Below are 20,203 nucleotides of genomic sequence, written 5' to 3' on the forward strand. Positions count from 1 at the left end.
CCCTAAATCATAAAGGACCAAAAAAGTTGGCAAGTTATGAATTGTGTATGGAACCAAATGTCAGACTCAATCTTGATGTACCCCAAATGGAACATTTTTTACTACCCCAAGATGTGACTTGTGCAAGCAGTGCCAATTGACATAGAAAAAGCATGAACACACACTTGGCTAATTTGATTTTGATGCCAGGAGGCATATTCCACGGTGGATTCCATGAGGTTTTGCGGTGGATTCTGTAAAATTATATTTATTGTCGGGGCTCATACATAAGGTGGATTCCCTGTGCGAAAAGTTGATGGGGACGCCTGTCCTTTTTGGGCATCTTGTTAATTTAATGTGCAAGTGGGTGATTCCGCAAAATGCATATTTAAATTAATAGACGTTTATGAGTTTAGAGTGCGCACTCGTAATAAATTAAGGTTAGGATTTAGTTCTAACCAGTTTATTTATTTTGTAGCTAAAGACTGCTAGGTATTCACTTTTGTCCGTTTAATTTTATTATTTTCTAACAATTGTGAATGCTTCAGTTGATATGTAGAGCAGGCAGCGGTGGCGTTGGGAAGCACTGGGCGATAACGTGTATTCAAGTTATTTAGAAAAAATTATTATTTTTTATGGGCATGTATCTTACGCGTGGCACCAATATTTATTTTGATACACTTATTTATTGAAGCGCCTGACATTTATTTATTATTTTGTATGTGCATGGACGCACGATTTAAATATTTGTTATTGGACATTGTATTTAGGCACCGCCCGACTCTTTGGACGCCCAATAGCTTTAATTCTTTAGTGGGACAAAAGTAAACACAAAAGCTAAAGTGTGTTAATTGTAAATTGGGCTATTTTTTTGAGCTTGGAGATGAATAATATATCAAATACATACTTTGTGGAGCGCTCACACAAGGCATGGGGGGAGATTGTACCCAATTAGTCTTTTGCTTCATGTCGCGCAAGCCTTCTCTCTTGTTTTTTGTGCAAAAGTAGAGCTCTTTTGTTCTTGGGGACCTTCCGGCGCTCACTGCACGCGCATACAACATCCAATCTGTGCACCATTGGTATCAAAGCGAAGCTGAGATCGAGAGCTTCCAATCGCTTATCATCTCGGGCGAAGGCGGATCTCCTAGAATGATCGAGCTCTATAGTCAATCTCGTGGCAATCCGTCAATCCCTGTGCATTCTTGGCGATGAAGAACCCCCTGCTGTGCTGTCAGATCACGAAGGACCACTTCCAGACGGCAGAGGACCACTTCCCAAGCCCCTTTGCAAGTTGTTCCATACTCAAAGAAGTAGATAAGAGATTATTATTAAGTTTAGTTTATAAGCTTAATTAAACTCAACAAAAGCTTTATAAAGAAAAAGCTTAGCTTTCCAAAATCCCACGAATCATGGCGAAAGGACGCAGTGAAGGACGTCGACGTCATTCAGGACATATCGACATCCTAATTTTAAAAAAAACGACTAGACTAAAGCTTAAAGCTGTAAGCTTATTAAGTTCCAAATTACTAAGTCACAAAGGTCAAGATTCAACTCTCTTTCATAGCGGCAGTTCCCAACGGATTAAACACAAACTCGTCTTCAACCTTCTACAAGCCCCTGTTCACACCTGTGGACTGACAGAGCCAGATTCCAGCAAACAGTTTGCAACATGTAGTCTACACGCACGAATTATCTTCTTGGAAGACGACCGTGATATCAAATTCTGCATCCGTAAAGAAGAAATACTACAAAAAGCCATAAAAGAAAAAAAGAGAAATAAGCCTTGTAAACTCAACTTTGAGTTATGCTCATCCTGCTAACAAGATTTTGAGTGTGTGAGGTCTTTTGGAATTTTGGGGGATGTCCGATCAAACCATGGAAGATTTTATGGTTGAAGGTGACCTACCCAAACCAACAATGGAGCAAAAACTGGATTTGATTATGATGCAGCTTCAAGAGGAGCGCACGTCAAACTTTGCAAGCTCAATTGGCCAATCTGCAATGATCTACCGCCGACCAAGATGGACCGCAATCTGAAGATCTTATATGACGTATGATCAATGCAACACTTGAAGCGCAATCTATTCAGAAAGAAACAAAGATAAATAAAAGAAATTTCAAATTTCATACTTTCAATGGGTCACGCGATGGAAAGGTTGTACTTGCTTTTATCAGACAATTTGATGATTATTTCCATGAAGAACAGTATGCTGAGAAAGACAAAATTAAGTGTGTCACTAATCATCTAGTGGACCGAGCATCCCTATGGTGGACTATTGTCTGCAAGAGCATTGATTGTCATACTACTTGGGAGACTTTCCAAAAGAAATTTTTGCAGAATTTTCTTCCATCCCAAATCCACGAAAAAGCTATCAAACAATGGGATCTTCTACAACAGAGGGATCGTGAGCCTATTTCACAATATACTGAGCATTTTTGGAATGCTTTATTGCAACTACGAATGCTTGAAGATGTACCTAAGGCAACCCATAAATGCAAGTTTATGTCTGGCTTACTTGGACATTTTTATGTGGAGGTCAACATATTCAAGCCAATGACTCTCGAAGATGCAATTTCCTTGGCCCATGACTCTGAAGACAAAATTCGAGGACGAGAGAAGCGACCACAATAATTTCAAACTAATGGTAACTTTGGTTCAAAACAATTCAATTCAAATTTTCGAAGATTCAATCAAAGTCGTTTCCTTCCATCTTCATTCCGTAAATCTTGGACATGACCACCTGCTTTACCATCAAACACAAATCCAAACCCTAAGCAATCTCTCCAACCAAATCCCAACATTCCTAAACTTCTCGCTATTACCAATAATGTATCCAAAGCCAAATCCATAGTCTGTTACAAATGTCATCAACCTGGACATCTAACGGCAAATTGTCAATCCAAAAAGCCAACTGTACACATCAATTATTTGGGAGTGATAGAAGATGAAGACCATGAAGAAATGCAAGATTTCATGAAAGACGATGATAATATCGGTACTACTTCAGATACTTTACCAGGTATGCCAAATCCCCATTCTTTATTAACGATGAAATGTCTTGTGCATGGTAAAGAAAAGATTGTTTTACATGATGATGGGAGCACACACGACTTTATTTATGCAAAATTGGTCAAAGAATTGAATTTACATACTGTTTCTATACATTATTGCATTAAGGTTGTATTCTTAGGTACTAGATACAATGGAACACAAGAAGTGCATGACTTAGAAATTAAAATTGGCGATTATGTTGAGTGTAGAAATTTCTTAGTTGCGCCTTTGCAATCTAGTGACATTATCTTAGGAATGCCTTGGCATCATCAATACAATCTTGATATAGATTATTCCACGCATTCAATGAAGATTAATTCTAATGGGAAACAAATCACATTGCATGGTATGCGCACTTTCGATAATTTTCCATTGCTTAGTCATACTCAGGCTAAACGTGCATTACGAAAATGTAGCAAATCCTATTTAATATGGGTGAATGAAATCGAAGCTAAAGAAAATCAAATGCACCCTAAGCATACACAAATTCAAGATTGTTTTGTTGCTGACTTACCACCTGGCTTACCACCTATACGTCCCAAAGATCACAAGATAGACTTAATTCTTGGATCACGACCACCAAGTAAAGCACCATATAGACATAACCAAATTGAACAGAAAGAAATTCAAGTCCAAATTGAAGAATTGTTAACTCGAGGACTCATTAGACCTAGTAGTTCTCCATTTGCTGCACTTGTACCATTAGTAAAAAAGAAAAACAATACCTATCGCATGTGCATTGATTATCGTGCCCTAAATAAAATCACTGTTAAGAATAGATATCCGATTCCTAGGGTAAATGATCTTATGGACAAGCTACAAGGATCCGCAATATTTAGCAAGATAGATCTTAAATCTGAATACTATCAAGTAAGATTGGACACATCTGTTATATTCAAAACTGCATTTAAAACACAATTTGGACACTATGAATTCCTTATTATGCCTTTTGGTTTAACTAATGCACCAGCCACATTCAGTCGTATGATGAATCGCATATTTTTGAAGCATCAGCATTGTGTCATTATTTTCTTTAATGACTATTTGGTTTTCACTAAGAATGAGAATGAGCATTATGGACATTTATCTTTGGTTTTTAAATTATTGAAAAAGAGTCAATTATATGCTAATCCTAAAAAGAGTGAAATTTTCCAAACACAAATTGAATACCTAGGACATATTGTTTCATCTGAAGGTATTAAAGTTGACCCTAAAAAGATAGAAGCAAATTTGAAGTGGCCGATACCTAAAAATGTGTACGAATTACGTTCTTTCTTAGGTCTTGCTAGCTTCTACAGAAAATTTGTGAGAAATTTTTCATTGCTTGCATTACCTTTGACAAAATTATTAAAGAAAGGCATTGTGTATCATTGGTCTGACAATCAACAAAAGCTCTTTGATTTACTGAAACATGCTTTGACTCATGCTCCTGTATTGTAATTACTTAACTTCAATAGACCATTTTTTCTAGTAGTTTTATTGATGCTAGTGGATCTAAAATAGGAGCAGTCCTTATGCAAGATTCTCATCCCATAGCCTACTCTACCTGCAAACTTAAACCCTCCGAACTTAAGTATTCTACATATGATAAGGAATTGCTAGCTGTAGTACAAGCTTTACGTCAATGGAAACACTATTTAATGGGATCTGAATTCATGATCAAAACAGACAAACAAAGCATTAAACATCTCCTTAGTCAACCACAAATATCTGACCCACACATTAAATGGGCTTCTTTTATTCAAAGTTTTCATCCACTCATACAATATCAACTCGGAAAAGAGAATGTTGTTTTGCCAAAGAGTTAAACGACACCATGGTAAACAATATGGTTTATTAATGCCCTTACCAATTCTAGAATGACCATGGAAACAGATCTCAATGGATTTTATCACTGGTTTGCCTAACACTAAAGCTAATCATGACATGATTTGGACTATTGTTAATAGGTTTAGCAAACAAACATATTTCATTCCATGCAAGAAAACGTTAACTGCATCTCAAGCTGCTCAATTGTTCTTGAAAACTGTTTTCACTAATCATGGTTTGCCAAAAGTTATTATTTCTGAACATGATTCTAGATTCTGCAATAATTTTTGGATTACTTTGTTTGCTAATTTAGGAACAAAGATTGATTTTTCATTTGCATTTCATCCCGAAACAAATGGGCAAATAGAAGCGACTAACAGTACCATTTTAGATATTTTGCGGGCATACACAATTTCAAAACCACAAACATGGAATACACATTTACATTTACTTCAGTTTGCATACAATAACACACCACATACAACTACACAGAAAGTACTATTTGAAATTATTTATGGATATAGATTACCTACACCTATTACATCATTGTCAAACAAAAGTTCAAGCTGCTGATGATATTGCTAACATACATGCTACTATTTTTGATGAAGTTAAAGATATGATTGCCAAAGCCCAGCAATCATACACAAAACAAGCCAACAAGAAAAGAAAGGCTATGAGTTTCAAAGTTGATGATTATGTCTGGTTACGTATTGAAAAGCGAAGATTACAAAGTATTGACAGACACCCTGTTGTAAAGTTAGCTCCTAGATTTCATGGACCTTTCAAGATCATTCACAAAATCAATGACAATGCATTTAAACTAGAATTATCACAACATTGAAAAATCCACAACACTTTTCATATCAATTTATTACGACCATTTAGAGGCCAATTACATGTACACCCCCTGTCTATGAAAACCCTCATTTGCTAAAAGAAGAAACTGAAATCCTTGAGCCTGAAACTATTCTAGATACTAACTTTATGACCACTAGAACTGGCCTTAGATATTCTAGATATTTGGTTAAGTTTAAAAATCATCGTGTTGAAGAGGCCCAATGGATGCACACTCGAGACCTAAGTGCTTACCCCTCACTGATGGCTCCACATTGAGCTAATAGAAATTGAGGACAATTGCTATCCCACCCCGGGGGTATGATACCAGGAAGCATATTCCACGGTGGATTCCGTGAGGTTTTGCGATGGATTCCGTAAAATTATATTTATTGCCAGGATTCATACACAATGTGGATTCCTTGTGTGAAAAGTCGATGGGGACGCCTGTTCTTTTTGGGCGTCTTGTTAATTTAATGTCCAAGTGGGTGATTCCGCAAAATACATATTTAAATTAATAGACGTTTATGAGTTTAGAGTGCACACTTGTAATAAATTAAGGTTAGGATTGAGTTCTAACCAGTTTATTTATTTTGTAGCTGAAGACTACTAGGTATTCACTTTTGTCAGTTTAATTTTATTATTTTCTAACAATTGTGAATGCTTCAGTGTTGATGTGTAGAGCAGGCAGTGGTGGCGTTGAGAAGCACTGGGCGATAGAGTGTATTTAAGTTATTTAGAAGAAATTATTATTTTTGATGGGCGCGCATCTTATTATTTTGACGCGCTTATTTATTGAAGCGCTTGACATCTATTTATTATTTTGTATGTGCATGGGCGCACGATTTAAATATTTGTTATTGGACATTGTATTTAGGCACCGTTCGACTCATTGGGCGCCCAATAGCTTTAATTCTTTAGTGGGACAAAAGCAAACACAAAAGCTAAAGCGTGCTAATTGTAAATTGGGCTATTTTTTTGAGCTTGGAGATGAATAATATATCAAATACATGCTTTGTGGAGCTCTCACACAAGGCATGAGGGGAGATTGTACCCAATTAGTCTTTTGCTTCATGTCGTGCAAGCCTTCTCTCTTGTTTTTTGTGCAAAAGTAGAGTTCTTTTGTTCTTGGGGACCTTTCGGTGCTCACTACGTGCGCATATAGCATCTGATCTGTGCACCAGATTTAGCATTTGTGGTTAATTAGAGTCAACAAAGAATCTCCTCAAGAGGGGTACTTTGAGCAATTGAAGGCTTTCTCTACTCTCATCTCTACCCTCCTATCTCATTTGTGCAAGTGGGATTCATAGTGAGGTTGGGGGCATAGCCCAATTGGTTAGAGCTTGTGGCTATGAGCAAGGGTGTGCGAGTTTCATTCAAGCTTCTATCGAAGATTGCCCTCATCTGTATTTTGTAAGGCAACATATAACACCTAAAAAAGAAAAGTGGGATTCACATGTTGTTTATTTGCATGTGTAGTACAATTGTAAAATAGCTTGAGTCCACCATGTAGAATTTGATACACTCAAGGATGAGCTCTCATATATTTAGAGAACTCTTGACCTTCGTGGGGCTTTCTAAAAGGTATTAAACTCTAGAGAACTCTTGACCTACACAGGGATGTGTTCTTAGGTATCTAGACTCTAGAGAACTCTTGACCTGGGGGGAGGGCGGGATGCACTCTTATGTTTCGTTAATCCAAATAGATTGAAACATCAAACTCTTGGAGTGCGCGAGGATGGGCTCTTAGGGCTCGTTAACACTCCAATAAGGACAACAAAAGTTTGAAGGGGCGTGGAGCTGACATGCCAAATGCTCATGCCTCAAGAGGATTGTCTGTGGATGGAAAATTTGACCAACATGACCTTAGTACCCAACCTAATAAAGGAACAATAATTGTACAATGCTAGTTTTGAATCAATGAGTTGCAAACCAACTAGTATCATGCAATCACTTTATTGTTAGGCTAATTCCCATTCGATAAGTGGATGAAGCTCTTTTACATCATCAATCAATATCATTTGTTTGTGGTGCATGAAATCACCTTGTCGAGTATTTTATTGGATCCGTTTTGGTTGTACGCCCGAGTGTTGATCTAGTTGATCTAGACTCTAGAGCTCAAAAAAGTTGGCCCATGTTTCCATTGCACATGCATGGGTTGTTGTGCTTTCAGAGTCTCCAAAATGAAAGCTTTACAATCCTCCGAAAAAAATTGACAATTTCAAAAAATCAAGAGGGGAAGAAAAGGCAGAAGCTCTTCTAATGCCTGCGTGTTGTTTTGCACATATGTGCATCTACCCCCCCAATCTCTCTCTCTCTCTTTGTCTGTCTGTCTGTGCCTTCGTTGTAAATTGCTACATTCTCTCTCTCTCTCTCTCTCTCTCGGATAGCCGCAGCTCCCTTCAAATTTCAATTCGCCCCAACCTCAGAAGCACCCGTCCCCGCATCGTTGAATCTCCCATTTCGCCTCGCCTGGCTTTCTTCCCGTCTGCATTCCCATGAACAGGGTTTCTTTCTTCCCGGAGTTTACTTCTAGCTTAGGTCCAGGGGATTCCCGCGCCTTGTTATGAGTCACAGATCGATTCATTGCGTCCCAGATACAAATAAGAAGCAGCGGAAGGAATCCACAGATACAGGGGAGGAAGATGGTCGGGAGTGCCATAGCCGGTATCCAGGAGCATTTGAAGTTGGCCAGAGAGTATGCCTTGGAAGGGCTTTATGACACCTCGATTATCTTCTTCGATGGTGCCATGGCGCAGATTAACAAGTACGTGGATCCAAAGTTTAAAAAAAAATTCTGGATTTGTGGGAATTGCTTGGTAGTAGGGTTTTTCCCCTTGCTTTCTGATGCAGTCGCCACAGTAAAAGAGTGCAAAGCAGATACCATGTCAGCATTGTAGCATATCAACTCGATGTGGCAGAGCGTTTTACATGCCCCGTTTACTCGACACATCTCTTGCTCCTGCTTGCTTGTCTGGACATCCTGTAATATAAGTTCAGCAGAAAAGCACATGTTACTGTAAACTTCGCTTCACCAATGAGCCATCCTTTGACTCCGATACAATGCTAGAATTTTTTCTGCAAAGGTAGATGACATATAGAGATGGATATGCAAGGTGCCAAGGCTTATGTGTGCTCGGGAGAGAGAAAATGCAATTTGAATAGAAGACCTTGGCTAGGTTTGATAAGTTTGGGTAATGGTGTAAAGAGTGCAAACACAAACTGCTTTTGCATCATAGTAGCAAGGGTATGAGAACGAAAATGGGAACTAGAGGTCCTGGGGGAATGGGGATCTAGGGGGAACGGGAATGTGAGGGGAATGACTTCTACTATATACATAATACATGAGGGGAATGACTTCTACTATATACATAATACATATATGCCTAAATTTATGCATTTATATACATATCTTACATAAGCTCTTGAAAAGAAACATGTACAATTTGGAAAATATATGACATGGTTACATCAAAATGGAACATAAGACCCGAAATAAATGATAATCTAAAGGTAAAACTAGATGAAAGAGTCAAGAAGCATCAAGATAGTTGAAAGTGGCACAAGCTGAATGTATGAGAGAGAGAGAGAGAGAGAGAGAGCCTATTTTAGCCATACAGCCTGCTTGAAAGGATTTCTTCATTGGGAGCTCGACTTGATTGAGTTAACAAATATTCTCTCTAGACAGGATTTGTTCAGTTGGCATGTTGCAGTTTCTTTTGCCCCTCTCTAGTCACTTTGCTTCCTTTGTACTTTGATTGTGATGTCTCAAATTTTATGCAGGATGGTCTAGAGCCATCTTGTATTTTGTAATCATGTAATCTTGGTACTTTTTTTGTAATTAATACAATTACCATTTACGAAAAATAAGAGATAGAACGTATTTTGAGTGAAATTATTGGCACATGTATATGACTATGGAAGGAGACAAAAGCAATGGTGCATGGGCATTCAATGCAAGTAAGATGTTTTTCTCTTTTCCAACAATTAACACTAAATCCCATGTTCCTCTTTGGTGAAATGGGAGTTGTGAGGTTTCCCTTTGCATACCCCTGTTGAGCTAAGAAATGCATTCTATGTCGATTAGCCACTTAAACAGCCCCAAAACAAGCTTAATTTAATGAAAACCCTAGAACAGGGAGTGGTTTGAGAGAGTTCAGTGAAACCCTAATTTCGGAGTGTCCATCCTCATCTATAAATAGACAGGCTGTCCCCATTCAACCTTAATCCCGTCTATGCAGGTTTCTCACCCTAGAGTGTAGATTTCAGCCATTAGTCGACACACACATGGCTGTCCAGCCTTCACGAATGCTGCCATCACCTTATTTTACTGCTGTGTTTTATTGCGGCGTTTTACTACGGCGTTTTACTGTAGCGTTCTAACGTGGCATTTTATTGCAGCGTTCTATTTCTACGTTTTGCTACTTCGCCCACATCATTAGGCATCATTCTCTGCAGTCGCCTCAGTCTCCTCGCAGTTTGGTGATTAGTGTTTGGTGTTTCTCTCACTCCATCACTCCGATTGGTGGTCACAACACTTGGGATTTGTCTCCAGTGGACGTGACTTCCTGACACACTGCTCTGCCCTTGGGCACACTATATACTCTTGCATTCATGTCAACATTCATTCTCTTCAAAGTTGTGTTCTTTCTATCCCTTCTTTTGTTTGTGTTTGAGTTGGAGTTTTATGTTTAGGGTTTAAGTTTTGCTTTCTGTGTCTGTGTTTGTTACATTGTGCTTCTGTCATGGTCGTATACTGTGTTTCCTCAGTGTAAACCCTAGCAGTGCCTCCATACTCTCTTGACATGGTATCAGAGCTGGTTCTCTTATAAAGAGTATCCTGCGAATATTGTGGAGTGCTAGTCTTTGCATGAGGCACACAATACAACTTGTAACCGAATCATAATGTCACAGAGACCTTCTCGTGACCCCATGATGTCTTATTAGGCTTCTCCATCACTGGAGGCGTTGAGGAGGCATTATGGACTCGGTGAGGAAGATGACACTATATATTCATCCTCACCATCACCCTTTATGTTTACATCTATGCTAGATATTCCGGATTTCATTAACTTGATAGAGGAGGAGTTTGAGGAGTACCCACGCAACAAGTATGGACTAGAAGACATCCCTTCTTCTAGTTTTGCTACTTCTTTTGGATCGGTTGGTGAGGTTGGTCGCCTTTCTGATCATGGAGGCAATATGACATTTGGGATGATTGGTGATTCATCTTCATTATCTTTGCTAGGCCTCGTGTTAGGTTAGTACAACCCTTTTGAGTTGTTTGAATTAAAACCCTCTTCTATTTTGCCTTTTGGTGTGCAGGATCCGGATGGTCAAATGTATGTAAATCTAAATACAGGGGGCTCAAGAAGCAGACATTCATTGTTAGGTATACCTATATCTTCTGTTTCATTTGAGCAAGTCAATTGCGCTTCTTCTGTCCCTCCCATCCCATCCTTTGCTCTTGAAGCCATATCACCCTCATTTCAAAACCTCGGCTTACATTCCACATCCGTCTCTACCACATTGGGAGTTCGACCTTCTGTCTCTGCTCCTAGCAGATTCTCATTCTCTATTCCATATTCACATCACAATGTCTCGTTAGGGGGCATTCCACCTCTTAACATTATCACCTACCCTTTTTCCCAATCCATTCCGCACTATGGGACTTGTCATAGGGAATTCCACCCTCTAACAGAGGCATCTCTTTTCTTACTAGGATGGTTGTGATGGGCATCCCCCTCACTACCCCCAGCTACATGCACACCATGACCTCTCAGATGCACGGATTTCCATCCTCTCCTTATGGTGCGTCATCACACTTTCCATGGGTCACTGCTACGCAAGGATTTTCATCATGTGTTCTACGTGTCCCTATCCCTTCACCATTGGTTTCTCATGTGGCGACAATGCCCATGCCTAGTCATCCCATGAACACATTTGTATCCACCTTGCACACTTCTCGAACGCCTGGTGGGCACTATGGGACCCATTCCCAAGTGTACTCTTTTCCACCACAATATCCACCCTATCCACCTTCTCCAAGCACTACCACTCCTGTTGCCTCGGCCAAGAATGCCTTCATGGATAATACTCATTTCAACGGGTTGAATTTCACCCCTTTGTCGAACTATATGCAACAAGTGCTTGAGTCTTAGGGTCTTTGGGACCTTGTTGTTGGTCTTGAGCTTATGCTTGACCCTCACCTAGCCCACCTTGATTACATCCGTCTATGGAAAGCTCGCAATGCTACAGCCAATGTTGAGCTGATGTAAGGTTTGCTTCCAATACATTATCTCATTGCCTAGATTACCGACCTACGAGTTTGAGTGTCAGTTCTTGTGTTATACGAGGTTGCACGATCAAGTCCACAAGAAGTCCTTCACTCACATCTATTCAGAGGGGCAAGGGTTGGTTGCCTCTTCTTTGGAAGGGAAAACCAGTAGTGGTAAGAACTCGCAAGATGTGAAGGCAAGCCAAAACAAGGGTGATACCAGTTCCTTCTACAGAAACAAAGAACCTCGACTCCTTTGGCAGCAAATTCCTAAGAAAAATGGGTTTTGTATTGATTGCCAGAGATTGGGCTATGTGAACAAGGAGCGTCGTACCAACGCCAAAGGTCTTTCTTCTAGAAAACCACATCAGACTCCTACAACTACATAGTCTTAGTCGGGCTTCGTCTCCCGCTGTTGCCTCATCTTCTCCTTCAGCTCCTATGGCTATTGGAGATGTGGCACATGGATAGCCTCAACGGCCATTCTACTCTACTTTTGAGAGGTTGACTAATTGGTTTGCTAGCACCGATCCTATTGTACTTGACGCATCCATTCCTAGGAATTCCATTGCACCTTCTAGGTCTTCTTTCCTACCTCGTCTTATGTAATAGTGACCACACACTTAGTCTTTCATTTTCAAGTCTTCCGCTACATTTACACACATACACACACACATTTGCATTATTATACTTGTTCATTTAGTTCATTTTTCATTCAAGTTTTGTTTTTCTTTTTAGAGCATCTCACTACTAACCTTTGTGATTGTAGATCTCACTCTCTTTTGAAGACTTTGTTTTCAGTGTAGGGCGATTATACAGGTTTGCCTAGTTCTACCTAGGCTGGAGAGATGGGATATGTACCGTTCCTTTCATGGTTTATCTTCCAAGGAGTTTTGCTCTTTTACTAGCATGGAGGCTTTCTCTCTTGAGGCGGATCATATAGCATCTCTCTTGATGCTACCATGGCGGTGACTTCTAACTCACTCTTCAGTCGGGATGCTTCTCATTATGGTTCTCAGCACTATATGAGCTCTTTCTCCTTCGGCGTTGCCATTCCAAGTTGAAGGGAGGTTCTATCCTTCTTGGTATTCTATAGGCTTCAACATTGTAGAATTCATCATTGATATTCTCAAGTGGATGGGTAGCTTGTCTATTTTGTGATGGGTTGGACCTAACCATCCCTTCTCATTCTCTTGTCTTCTCCTTAATTGATCACAAACCATCTCTCACTTAAAAAAGAATAAAAAAATCAACATTCATTATAGTTCCATCTACCTTTGTAGAGCTTGGTATGCCATTGGGCAGCCAATGTGCACCCTTTGTTCGATGCCTTGTCCTCCTTGGGGTGACTACTTGGACTTTCTTGGTAAGATAACCATCACCTTCGTAGTCTTGGTAGGCCACTGAGCAGCCAGTATGCATCCTTTGTCTGATGCCTTGGTTGCCTTGGGGTGGGATGCCTTGGGCAAAATGGGTTGGCATTCTCTCCTCACCGTATTTTGGGCATGAGAGTGGGTATTGAGCTAAGAAATGTATTCCATACTGATTAGCCACTTAAATAGCCCCAAAACAAGCTTAACTTGATGAAAAACCTAAAATGGGAAACGGTTCGAGAAACCTTAATTTGGGAGGATCCATTTGCATCTATGAATAGACAGGCTGTCCCCATTCAACCTTAATCTCATTTGTGTAGGTTTCTCATCCTTGAGTGTAAATTTCAGCCATTAGTCCACACACACATGGTTGTGCAGCCTTCGTGATTGCTGCCGTCACCTCGTTTTACTGCGGCGTTCTAATGCCGCGTTTTACTGCGGCATTCTACTGCAATGTTCTGCCACTTCGCCCACATTATCATGTTGCACATTGGCTTCAAAGGATGAAGTCAAAAACTTTTTGTTAAACATATTCTTAAACTCTTTTCAAGACTTGGGTTCCTTTTCTTCTTGAACAACTTTGAGCCACCAATTCAAAGTGGCATCCTTCAGATCTATTTTAAATTTTGATTTTTCTGTATAATCTTCACCACTAAAAGTAACATCAAATTGTCTAGTAAAAGACAGCTTTCTAAGAATCTCTCTTACCATAGAAAATGTCGAACTTGACGCTCTTCTCTCTAGGCTTGAAGTCTCTTTTAGCATCATTTTCCTTTGCTAAAAGGATCTTTGGAGATTTAGCTACCATGGAAATAGCTGGTTCTTTGTCTTTCTTTGTGCCCTTCTCCATGGAGAGATTCTTGGGACAAGAGGAGGCAACTTGTGTATTATGTGACTGTGAAGTCACCGCTTGGGTGGATCCTTGAATAATAGGTGATATGTTACCTTTCATAGACTTAGTTGCATCAATAACATTGATACCTTTCATGTTGAGATAAGTCTTCATAGCCATAATACCATTTGTTTCAGGAGCCTTGTCAATAAGGAAATCGTCAAAGATCTTTGCTTTAGTCTGTGCTTTAGTGCTTTTCTTTGTCAAGGCTTGAATTTTGGATCGGCTTTCAGCTTCTTGTATCTTCTCATAATCAGAGAAGTATACAAATATAGAATATTGGGAGCCTTCCGGTTGTTCACTAAAATTCTCCTCTTTGCCTCTTGACATTGTGAGAAAGCTGAGCCCAAAGATTGTCACCTAGAAACGTTCTTGCAAAGATAAAGTCCTTGCTTTGATACCGTTGTAAGCGCGGGGAAGGATGCGAGAATGACAATACTTTGAACTTAACCAACTCGATCAATTATCACCACTAAAGTTAGTAGATAGAGTGTATGAGAGAGAGAAAAGAGTTGACACTATGTGAGAGGGAAACTGACCCCTTCCCCTTTTTAGGAATTTATTGAAACAAAACCACAGGCACCAAGGGCTTGAACCATATACAAAAGGGCTGATTTGTTCCAATTTTGAAAATTAGGGTTTTGAAATTCTAATTTCTGTAAACTTCAGGCAACAAGTTGATTTTCTTCTTTAGTGCTTGGATCAGATCAAGCTAAGTAGAAAGTGTTTTTTAGATGAGAGAGAGATAGAAGAGTACAAAGCATGAGAGCTTGTTTTCAAATGAAAAGAGAGATCTCCAATATATATAAGTGTGGGGCTTAAGCCTTAGGTGCTTAAAAGTGAAAAGTAGAGGCTATAAATGACAAGTGTACTAAAAATGACAAGTGCAGGATTACTTGTCTCTTCAAAATAACACATGTTCTCTTCTAGATGCCACATGTCACTTTCCTAGAGAAAGAAGCTTCCAAACCTTCTACTCTAAAAATCTCTCAGATGGTTAGGAATTTGAGATAGTTGTTGAAGACAAAATTGTTCCTCGTGAAATTTTGGAGGCTTTGTCGCGAATGGAATTTCCATTTGAGCAACTTCCAAAAATAGTAACCTTCTAAATTTTAGGAGTTGCTAAATTGAGCTTCTGGAGAGCTTCATTATATAGGTTTACCAGTTCATGGTTTGTTTCTTCGATCATGAGCACCTGGTTTTACTTTTTGAAGCCACTCATTATATAGGTTTCTAGTCAATGTGACTATCTGAGTGGAAAAGTCTTAGTTATTTGAGCTTTCTAGTCAGTCTGACCACCTCACTGAACTTTCAATTTCTCTTGGGCATCTCGTCAATGACAACCCAAGTATAATAATACAAATATCCTTTCAAAGTATATGAGCATCAAATTAATTTGGAATCATTGAGCCGATATGTCTTGGTAACAATTGATATACAAAAGGTTTGTTACATATAGTGAGATGGAATTAAGTAGTGATGATGCCTCTCAGTATGGACACTCACGTGGGGAAGAAGAAAATGTAATACTTGAACTTGGATAAGGCTCAGACCATGGACAATAAGCTGAAAATGATACTGTTGGGCAAGATGTAGGGCCTTCAAGGCATAATGAGGTTGATGACTAGCAAAGTGAAGAGGGATTTGATGACTAGTTTAAAAATTGGATGAGGACAACAACAAATGTGTTTGTGGAATTGACAAAGGATCCTCAGTTTGCCCGATTTTTGAATGCTTCGAAGGACAGTAAGGTGCTTTGAGGGTAATGGCAGAGTCTTCACTTAAAGCTCCTCAAGATGCTAATGAAGCAAAATAGTTGGTTCTGTTAGCCATTGACTTGATATATTATCTTTGCCCTTAGTATGGTTCAGAGCCTTAGTCTTTACTATTTCCCGTATGAAGTAGACTTAAAATGTTTCATGGAGTTGTAATAGTTATGTTGGCAGTTTTCAGGCGTGACTTGAAGAGGTATTATGGATGTCTCACGTTTTTTGATCATTGCTGATGATTATGACATGTTGTATGATGGATTTTCTTAATATTACATGAGATCTAACAATTGGTGCCATAGTTTCTCTATACTTTTGATCTATTTTCAGCATACACTTTGATATCTATCTCTGTAATTATTAGTATTGTAGAGTGTGGTTCTATGCCTATATGCCATTATATCCATGTTTTTGGTTGATTGCTTGATATAGCATAATGTATTTTCTATAGTGCATGAAGCAGTATAGTCTATTCTTGTATAAGGCAGTTCAGCCCTATTATGCACTCTGCATAGATTTGGGGCTGAAACAGGTACCTACACGGTAAGAAATGCAAATGCAAGGCTATCATAGAAGTGCATATCCAATGGACTTTGGACAACCGGGCATACATGCTATGTTGGGGTAGCCAAGTTACTTTGGTGGTAGGATGATTTTTCATGCTATGGTTGGAGAGAGACTATATATGGGAATGTATAGCGCAAATCCTTGTGGTATGCAGTAGCCAATGCATAGTGTTCAAGGCCCAATGCATTTAGGTATGACTGGGAATGTGCATAACCCTATGTATGGTAGCATTGCCTTGATGCCTGGGGCACAAAGTAGCATGTTTGGTAATGTATTTGCACCCTTGAATGCTTATGGGGCTCAAAGAGCGAGTGTTGGTCATGCAAATGCTCCATTTGGTGTTGGTTTTGATGTAAATTCAGCAAATGCACCCTTTTTACAGCAGCCAATGTATGACAACTTCACACCCAAAGGGGCAGCAAAGGGCTATGATTAGGGTGGAAAAGTAGTCAAGTTTGAGTCCTTTGGTGGTGTATAAGATATGTTGAAAGCTTTTACTTTCATTCGATAGTTTGATGTGTCTATTTATGAGGAAACTTTACTAAGTCCTCAAAGATTCAAAAGGCAACCACTTTCTTAAAGGGGGATGCATTGCAGTGGTGGTCGACGGCAATGGAAATTTCAGCATTTGAAAAGTTAAAGGAAAAGATGACCTCAAATCTTGTGCTTGTTTTTCTAGATCTAAGGAAGTCATTCATAGTTCGGTGTAATGTTCGATCTAGGGAAGTCACTCGTAGTTTAGTGTATTGCCTGGTCTAAGGAAGTCATTCATGGTAACAACATTGGGGGTGTTCTTATTGCAGGACAGTCGAGTTGTGGCTTATGAGAGCTAAATTCTCCACTGCGCAGAAAAGAATTTCCAAGTCTATGAGAAAGAGCTCTTGGCTATAATTCATGCATTGTCTACGTTGAAACATTATTTGTTGGTGGTAGATTTTACAGTGCAGATAGACCATTAAACTTTGAGGTACTTCTCTGACGCAGACAAAGTTGTTAGAAAAGTATATACGATGGGCAAATTTTCTCTCTATGTTTCACTTTTAGATTGTACATATTGATGGTAGAAAGAATGTCGTGGTTGATACACTATCGCTTAAGCCATAAATTTCAGTCGTTAGTATGGTTTATCACATTGAGTTGGATGCCATGAAACAACAATATGTTGTTGATTCGGACTTTGCTAATGTTTATGATCAGCTCTGCAATGGCCAAAGGCCTAGAGTTATCATTGAAAGTCATGCCCCTTCGTCTGCAAGACATAGAGGTATTGATGCTACGGTCAAGGCAGTGGAGCATTTTATTTATTGGCTAGCTTGGAGGCTTGATGTAGAGCAATTTGTTAGGATTTTGAAGAAAAGTATGGAGGCATTGCTAGGGTTTGCACTGAGGAAACACAGTGTACGACCACGACAGAAGCACAAGGAGACAAACACAGACACAGAAAGCAAAACTCAAATCCTAAATACAAAATTCAAAACTAAAACACAAATAGAAGAAGGAATAGAAAGAACAGAACTCTGAAGTGAATGAATGTAAGAGTATACAATGTGCCCAAGGGCAGAGCAGTGTGTCGGAGAGTGACATCCACGCGGGGACAAATTCCAGGTGCCATGACCACCAATCGAAGTGATGGAGTGAGAGAAATACCAAACGTTGATCACTAGACAATGAAGAGATTGAGGCGACTGTAGATGATGATGCTTGATGATGTGGGTGAAGCAACAAAACGTAGTAGTAAAAGGCCGTAGTAAAATGCTGCAGTAGAACGCAACTGTAGAATGCCGTTGTAAAATCCCGTAGTAGAGGAGCAAACAAGGTGATTGCAGTAGTTGCAAAGGCTGGACCGCCATGTGGGGGGAGAATGATGGTTGCAATCTGCACAAGGGTGAGAAACTTGCCGGAAGAGATAAGACTAAATGGGGGCAGCCTATCTATTTATAGATGAGGATGGACCCTCCCAAATTAGGGTTTCACACTGAACTCTCTTGAATCACTCCTTGTTTTAGAGCTTTCATTAAGGGCTATTTAAGTGGCTAATCAGCACAAAATGCATTTCTCAGCTCAACATCCCCTCTCAGGCTCAAAATAGGGCGAGAAAAAAAGGCCAACTCATGTTGTCCAAGGCATCCCATCCCAAAATAGCTAGGGCATCGGACAAAGGGTGTATGGTGGCTGCCTAGTGGCCTACCAAGACTATAGATGCGATGGTTATCTTACGGAGGGAGTCCAAGTAGTCAATCCAAAGAGGTCAAGGCATTGGACAAAGGTTGCTCGTTAGTTGCTGAGTGGTTTACCAAACCATACAAAGGCAGATGGAACCACAATGAACTTTGATATATATGTAATTTTTTGGGGTGTAAGTGAGAGATAGTTTAGTGTCAATTGAGAAGAAGATGGAAGAATGAGAAGGGATGGTTAGGTCCAACCCATCACAAAACAGACAAGCTATCCATTCACTCAAAGATGTCAATGACGAGGGAATGGTGAAGAAGTAATGGTGGTGTGGTGGACAAAGTGCCAACGGAAATGAATTAGGATCTATCTAGTGGTGCTTTGCACAATGAGTATGCTACATGCTGTGAAATGCTCGTGCAGCGGGTGCCACTTGAACAGTGTCCCTCGTGGGGAAATTGTTCATTTGCCCAAGCATCCTAGTATAAAGATGATGAAATCATACAATGCAAAGGGTGAAGGTACAACTGGAGGGGGGGGGGGGGTGCCGAGGACCATGATGAGAAGAAGCATCTTGATTGGAAGAACGAGATAGAAGTCACCACCATGATAGCATCAAGAGAGATGCTGTACGATCTGCCTCGAGAGGGGAAGTCTCCATGTTGGTAGAAGAGCAAAACTCCTAGGAAGATGAAACCATGAATGGAACAATGGGTATCCCATGTCTCTAGCCCAGGTAGAACTAGACAAGCTTGTGTGTTAGCCTTGCATTGAAAACAAAGTCTGCAAAAGAGAGTGAGATGTGGAATCATAGAGGTCAGTAGTGAGATGCTCTAAAAAGAAAAACAAAACTAAAATGAAAAATGAACTGAATGAACAAGTGCAATAATGCAAATGTGCATGTGTATATAAATGCAGCAGAAGACTTGAAAATGAAAGGCTAAGTGTGTGGCCACCATTGCATATGACGAGGTGGGAAAGAAGGCCTAGAAGGTGCAGTGGAGTTCCTAGGAATAGATGCGTAAAGTGTAGTAGGATCGGTGCTAGTAGACCAATTAGTCAACCCGTGAGGAGTAGAGTAGGATAGCCGTTGGGGCTGTTCGTGTGCCACATGTTCAGTAGCTGTGGGGATTGAAGGAGTAGATGGGGCAGCAGTGGGAGACGGCGGAGCCCCACTAGATTGTGTAGTCATAGGAGTCTACTGTGGTTTTCGCCTTGGTACGACCCTCTTCATCCAAATGGCCTGACCTCTGGCTGTGAGTGCAAAATCTCTTTACTTAGGAATTTGCTGCCAAAGGGTCGAGGTTCTTTGCTTTTGTTAGTGGAAGTGGTGTCACCCTTGTTTTGGCTTGCCTTCGCATCTTGCGAGTTTTTGCTACTGCTGGTTTTTCCTCTTGAAGAAGAGGCAATCAACCCTCACCTCTCTGAATAGATGTGAGTGGAGGATTTCTTGTGGACTTGATCATGTAGGCTCGT

General features: G+C 39.9%; 1 protein-coding gene across 2 annotated transcripts in view; it reads left to right on the plus strand.

The window, feature by feature from the left end:
• Positions 1-7,895: 7,895 nt before the first annotated feature.
• Positions 7,896-20,203, plus strand: part of ERH3 (P-loop containing nucleoside triphosphate hydrolases superfamily protein) — a 67,843-nt gene continuing 55,535 nt past the window's right edge. The window contains exon 1 of one of the 2 annotated variants that reach the window (XM_087673456.1): positions 7,896-8,444. In XM_087673456.1, the coding sequence (XP_087529582.1) occupies positions 8,323-8,444 (122 nt within the window). In that variant the 5' untranslated portion in view covers positions 7,896-8,322. The remainder of the gene's footprint in view (positions 8,445-20,203) is intronic. The other variant, XM_087673457.1, reaches the window with a different exon arrangement.

This window comes from Lygodium microphyllum, chromosome 30 (assembly GCF_053477565.2).
Source record: "Lygodium microphyllum isolate KBCC chromosome 30, Lygodium_microphyllum_v1.1.10, whole genome shotgun sequence".
NCBI classification, from domain to species: Eukaryota; Viridiplantae; Streptophyta; class Polypodiopsida; order Schizaeales; family Lygodiaceae; genus Lygodium; species Lygodium microphyllum.